The sequence below is a fragment of the Sesamum indicum genome, linkage group LG3, assembly GCF_000512975.1.
Source record: "Sesamum indicum cultivar Zhongzhi No. 13 linkage group LG3, S_indicum_v1.0, whole genome shotgun sequence".
Taxonomy (NCBI): domain Eukaryota; kingdom Viridiplantae; phylum Streptophyta; class Magnoliopsida; order Lamiales; family Pedaliaceae; genus Sesamum; species Sesamum indicum.
In genome coordinates this window covers 13,121,055-13,128,390 of record NC_026147.1, presented here as the reverse complement: position 1 = coordinate 13,128,390, position 7,336 = coordinate 13,121,055, and the positions used below count along the sequence as shown (strand labels likewise).

Sequence of the window (7,336 nt, the reverse complement as noted above, 5' to 3'; positions counted from 1 at the left end):
AGACTGAGTTTGGGTTTGAGAAGAATCTCCATTTCTACAGAAAGGACTAGGTGGTCTTTTCAGATTATCTCCACAGGGCTTCGTGGCATCATGGCACTGATGCGATGGTGTAGATTGAGATTGTTTTTGAGATGAACCTTCACTCATGTTAATAGGACTTGCAGATCTTCTTTCAACTATTACCTCTTCCCTTCCATTTGTTAAATTTTTAGAAGCTTTCGACATATTCTGTCCTCGAAGACGAGCCAATTTATTTTGGGTATCCTCCAACCTCTTCTCAGCATCATTAAGCTGCAGGCCCCATACACAGGACATTAATTCATGATTTCTCATCAGGAGAGAAGAAAAGTAGGAGAATATATAACTAATTTAGATTCAACTTACCCAAACTGTAAGCAAATTATGAACAGAAGATTCATTGTCAGAACATGTTGTTTTGAATCACAGTAATGTGCAGTCTACAACTGAAAGCTATATGGAATGTAACCAAGGCAAGCAACCACATATTGACACATACGGGAACATGCGGCAAATAAAATCAACTTGCAAAGCCATATTAACTATTGCAGTGTGATTAACCAAATGCATGCTGTCTCCGCATGGAACTACTTTAAGCTATCATCAAGCATAAAACACCAGATAAAGTCATCATAAGCGGGAACTGTAATTATTTCTTCAGAATACATATTACTACTCCTTTGGAAAACATTAAAAGATTTACTTTCCCATTGTGTTAATGTATAAACTAACTGGTGGCAGAGCTCATCAATAGCTTTGTGAAGGTAGGCCACTTAATTATAGCCTAAAAAATAAGATCAACTCAAATATTTGAGTTAAAATGACTCCTGTCGTTTAATGATTGATCTGTCAAAATAAAAAAGAGTATCTTCTCGGTTTGCCCTCCACACTTCACAATGATTTTCCATCAAAATTCAATCATTACATTTGAAGCTATAAATTTAAGTGAAAGATGATGCAAGAGAATGTTCTGCAGCATGGAAAATATTGTTGCAAGTGCTAAGATCAACTTTTCACCGGTATCAAATGTTAGAACAAACATGAACTTCTTAGCGGGGCATTGCTGCTTGCACTTTGTTCTTGGTAATCTAATGACAGAATCAAAAATCAATGGAACAATATTTGGTTTCGCACACCACCTTTTCGTACAACTTTTATTAGCATGTGTGAAATTTGAATGCTAGCTTGTTTTAGTGCATGAATAAGTTACCATACAAGTTGACAAAACAATCTGGTGCTATGAACCCACACTATTACACTACCTGCCAGCCTTTTTTACCTGCATTAAATGCAAACTTCCCATTCTTAAAAATTCTAAAGATTTGCAATGAGGAACCTCTAGGAGTCAAACCTAGTTGAGGATTCCATTTCACCAACATGAAAAGCACACAATTAAGGAAAAAATCCAAAATAGCACAATCACCAAAGGAACAGTCCATGACAACTAAATACACAAAATAGAACCAATAAACCTCGGGACGCTGGAAGTATGGGGGCAAATTATGAAAAGAATCCATAAACTCAGTCAACAACCGAATTTAAAAAAGGTGTTCCACTAAAGCTAAAACCTTTGTGCTATACTCAACCACCATTACCAACAAACCAGGAAGAAACCCAGACCCCTCCATGACACGTTTGATAAAATAACAAAGAAAACTCAAGCATTACGAACAAACTAGAACGCACCCTGAACCCTCCACTGCACTACACCTCTCCCGAAAGAATATCACGAAAATGCATGCATTACAAACACAATACAGAGAAACCCTTACCCCACCCATCACACTTTCCACAAGAATCATCGACAATATACAAAAAGAAACAATAACCCGGAAAACCACACATCAAATGGGACGGGAAGAAAACAAAAAAGCATTCTTGGCAAAAAAAGAATCAAATTGAAAACCTGGGATTTATAGTAAGTAATACGCTGGCGTAGGTGCTCGACTTCCTTCGTTCGGTGCTCTATGAGTGCCACTAGTGCTTCTTCCTGCTCGTTCCTAATCTGCTCCTCCATTTTCTCATCATCATTTTCTTCCGGTTCTTCTTCTTCTTCTTCATTTTCTTCAATTTCGATTTTGGGCTTCTTCAGAAGAGGGTACCCGCTCATTTTCTTTGATTCAAAAGCGACGATTCTCGTTTCCGTTGAACACTTTCCGGATTCTCGGGCAGCGTAGGAAGATATGTCGGTTTGTGTGAGGAATTCGGGAAATACTGAGAATCAAATATTGATGAAAATATATATGTAGGGTTGTTTGCAAGATGATGAGTTGAGAGTAGAGTAGTTGTTACCTTTGTCATTTAGGTTTTCTTTTCTTCTTCTTCTTCTTCTTTTTTTCTTTTTTTCTTTTTTTCTTTTTTTTCCCCCTTAAATTTCACTCTTCTTGATTTATTTTTGTTGTATTATCCCAATACTTTAGCTACTTCTATTTTCTTATTCACATAATTTCTTTTAATCAATTATAATTAAAGTGTTTTTTGTATAAATAAAGTATGATCAAATAACTAAATAATGGGTAAAAATATATTATAAATCACATTAAAGCAATAATAAATTTAAAAAGACATCTGTAACCTGTTTCAGAAAATTCAGAAAAACTGTTACATAAAATATAGATATAATTACAAAAATGAGCTTCCCTTTTTTTAAGTATTACGAGTCATTATAGCCATCTCTATGTGCATATATAAATAATCTTTCATACGGTAAAATATATTATAAATAATAACAAATTATATTAATTGAGTAATTAAGTTAATGTAAAACTTACAGAGTTAAATAAATTAATTATCATATCAGTTAAAGATTATAAAAAAATTAGTGCAAAAATATCAAAATCGTCACTTTGTGTCTAAAGCATCATTTTTTTTTTATATGTTAACCATTGTGGGATGTCATTTCTGCCTGCAAATAATAATTAATTTTTCACATTTTAAAATATATAAATCAATATTACATAAAAAAAATGAAAGAAAGAAAGAAAAGAGAATTAATTTATTAGTTAATCCAAAAATTCGACAGTTGAATAAGTTAGTTATCTTATTAATTGAAGGGTATTTTTGACTTTACAAAAATTTGATGGCAACGGTGTCATTAATCGTCATTTGTGTGTGTGGAGAGCCTTTTTTTTATATTAATCGTTATGTCATGTCATTCCTGCGTGCATAGAATAAATAATCGTTTATGCTTTAAAATATATTATATATAAGAATACGATGTATAAACCAACAGATCACATTTACAAAATAAATAAAATAAAATAAAATAAATTTAGGAATGTTATCGATACAAAAAAAAAATTAAAAAATTGGTGTGTGTAAAAAGTTCGTATTAGTATATATAGATAGTATATATCATATAGATGAGAAGAATAATTTGAATAGGGGTGGTTGAAAATACATGAGGATATTTTTTGTGATTCAACAAATTGATGTCGTAGTGTAAATAACAATTATTTGTGAGTGAAAATAGAGTTTTCTTTTTTATGCCGTATAGATAATCGTTTACGCTTTAAAATATATTATAGATAAAAATAAGATATATTAAATAAATAAAGAAAGAAAACAAAATTAGTTTGAAAATATTATCGATACAAAAAAATTTAATTTGAATAAAAATTTCAAATTAGTATAGATAGATCGATAGATCATATAGATGATAAGACGAATTTGAACAGGGGTGATTGAAAATATATGAGGACATTTTTGGTAATTCAAAAAATTAGTGTCGCGGTGTAATTAATCGCTATTTGTGAATGAAATGAGATTTTTTTATATAGTATAGATAACTAGCCGTTTCTGCATGCATATAATAAATAATATTTCACGCATTAAAATATATTATATAAGAGTAAAATATATAAATTGATACATCACATTAAAATGAAGAAAGAAAAAAAAATTATCAGTTAATATAAAATTTTAAAAATTGAATAAGTTAGTTATCTTATCAGTCGAAGAACATTTTTGGCTTCACAAAAAATTAATGAGGCGGTATCATTAACTATTGTTTGTGAGTGTGGAAGCCCTTTCGTTTTTTATATAGTATAAATATAGATATAGATAATGTACGATGTGATAAGTTGTGATCATTGAAATACAATAATCAAAATATCATAGAAGATAAAAATCAATCAGCTTGATAATTGTGGATTATTGAAATTAAAATTATGAGGTTGGGAATTTATCTAAAATATTTAGTCACTAACTATATAAATTTATAATTATATTTAGATGTCTTTAGAATTGCGAAACTATATTTTTATTGAAAAAAATAAAATTATACTTACACCTCCTCAAAATTCACAGTTCATTATAACCTCATTTCGTTAAGATTTGAACAAAACATACTGATGTTAAAAGAAAAAACATAAACTTCTTATAAATTAAATTATAATTTATAGTCTAAAAAAGGCATTTTGGTCAATTTGTTATAAAGAATTGACTAGAAACCTAACACGGGCTAAAGGAGTGGGCTTGTTGTTAAACGAACATTAAAATTAAAGGGTACTTGTAAATTTTGAAGAATGACAAAATATTTATAACTATGACAAATTTCAGAGGTGGTGGTAGTAATTTACCTTTACAGAAATATTACAATTCATGCTCTAGACGAGAAAATTGCAATTTTGGTTTTAAAATATAAGGTGGTTTGTAACATTGGTCCCATACTTTCTGAAATAGTCAACATTAGTCTCACACTTCAGAAAAATATTGCAAACTAGTTTCACACTTTAGAAAAACATTGCAAACTTAGTCCCACACTTTAGGAAAACGTTGCAAACTTAGTCCCAGACGTTGCAAAATTTTGACTATTTCCTAAAGCGTTTACAATATTTTCTTAAAACATAGGACTAATATTGACTATTTCAAAAAATACGAGACTGATATTACAAACCACCTATATGTTAAGACAAAAATTATAATTTTCTATCTTACACCTCTGTTAATCATTAAGAAACAAAAAACATCTCGACTTCATCGTATTATGCATCATAATTTGATTATGATCGAAGTTCAAATTATAAATATAAAATAACGAGTTTTTCACTAACCTGTAAGGAATTAATTTAAATTTTTATTAAATCAAATATAGTAAGTCAATCACCTTCAGGTCATAACGATTCAAATCTAAAGTTAGATTCATCAATAAGAACATGCAAATAAATTTTAATATGAGATGATGCTAAGTCCCATAAATAAATAAATATATATATTATTCTGCTTACATCAGATTACATGTCAACAACAATGATTGAAATGCTTTGCTCTTTACACTTTTATTTTTTAATTATATGTTTCGAACTAATTATTAAATGTGGTTCTTCCAGACATTCTAAATTAATAATTTAAATTTAGTGTCTCAACTTGATTAATAAGTGACGGGGATAATTACACTTTCTTCTTAAGATTCTGTACAATTACACGTAAATTTTATATGAATTAAAAAATTATGTTTAGTACTCCCTAAAATTAATGTAGTACTCTCTATGGTTTGAAAAATTACATATAATACTCAATAGGATTTGAAAAATTATATCTAATACCATTGAGATTTTTTTCTATTTAATAAATAAGTCCCTCTGTTAGTTAAAATTCACTGAATTTACTGAAATTAATGAAAAAATTAGATAAAAATCGTATTTACCCCTCCGATTGATTTATTACTGATTTGATTTAGGTTAGATAAATTTTTTTATAATCAAATTATGCTTATACATCTTCACAAGTTAATGCATGTGAGAGGTATATTTGTTTAGTTGGAAAAAACAAGTCAGTAATATTTAATAAATTCAGTGAATTTTGACTAATGGAGGGACGATTTGTTATATGGAAGCAAACAACATGGTAACTATATATAAATTTTCAAATCACATGGATTTATGTATAATTACAGCAAATCTAAAAAACGAGGAGTGATATTTATACTTGATATTAGTATATCCCACATTTCACTAATTATTGTTATATATATATACACACACACACACACATACGTACATATATTATATAAAAGGTATTTATATGATTACATCAATATTTCGATAAACTAAGCAATACATCGGTTTGTCAATACGTACATCAATATAATAAAAAATCACGAAATAAAATCCAATAAGCTTACATAAAGACAACTATTCACACAACTGATGAGACTCAAACTCACAACTTTGAACTTATTCACAATTTATCAACCTTTATTAAAACTCTAAAAAGTTACGTTCAATCCAAATATAATTTTTTAGTTTCCATAATGAGATTGGTGTTGAAATTTGAATATAAATTACATTTACATAATAAATCATAAATTCAAATACCATGATTATTTTTTCTAAAAACAATAATTCCAGAATGAATTTTCTCATAATTAATTATACAACATTACAGCGAAATTGAACCAAAAATAGGAGAAAGTAAGTCATGAGGTAACTCTATTACATATATATTATCACATCATAATAATCAATTATTAAAAACTATAAAGTTATAACATATTGGTCCAATAATTTAAAACAAACTAACAACCTGGAACTTTGACAATTTGCCAACACCAGAAGAATTCTTACACTTAACTACGATTAATTGTCATCATTAACAATAAATAGTTGTAACAAATAATTATTGATCATGGGCACGCAACAATTATTCGCCGTAGTTTTTGCAAGAAAAGCCATGACAAATGTTTTGATTATGGCTCTTAGCAGTGGCAAAAAAAAAATTCATGGTGGGAAAGTTAGTTTTTTCCGTTGCTTTTATTTAGCCGTAATTAATAGTAGTCATTCACCATAGCCACTAATATTTTAGCCAATAATAGTTTTTTTTCTAGTGTAAGAAGATGAAAAATAGAAAAGGTTGATCACAAGGTCTAATTTAATTGGTGAAATTGATGTACCATGATCTTAGGTCATAAGTTCAAGTCCTAAAAATGAGCGAGTGTTGGTCTATTTTAATATTTACTTGTTGGTTTGTTTTAATAACAATTATTGGTTAGTCGTACATAATTGAAATTATAATTTACGTATATTAGTTGTTAACAACTTAAATTAATGATGTAGTTGTTGGTCTCTTAAATTTATGCTAATGAGGCTTTTAGCATAGTTTTGAATTTCGCCATATGTATGGGATGTTGTTTTAATTGCATAGTAGGTGCTGTCTAAATACATTGATTAGATTTAATTTATTAGATATATTATTAATCATGATATAATATTTTTGTTTTTAATTAATAATTATTTTAAAAAATAATTTAAATTTATGATGTAATGATAATCTATGTTTCACAAAAAAAAAAAAAAAAAAAAAAAAAAAAAAAAAAAAA

At 28.5% G+C, this 7,336-nt stretch overlaps 1 protein-coding gene across 1 annotated transcript in view; it reads right to left on the bottom strand.

The window, feature by feature from the left end:
• The window catches only part of LOC105158222 (U5 small nuclear ribonucleoprotein 40 kDa protein), a 9,429-nt gene extending 7,091 nt beyond the window's left edge, over positions 1-2,338 (bottom strand). Inside the window, exons 1-2 of the mRNA XM_020692604.1 lie at positions 1,925-2,338; positions 107-291 (exon numbers count right to left, since the gene is read on the bottom strand). Coding sequence (XP_020548263.1) covers positions 107-291; positions 1,925-2,128 — 389 coding nt within the window. The 5' untranslated portion in view covers positions 2,129-2,338. The remainder of the gene's footprint in view (positions 1-106; positions 292-1,924) is intronic.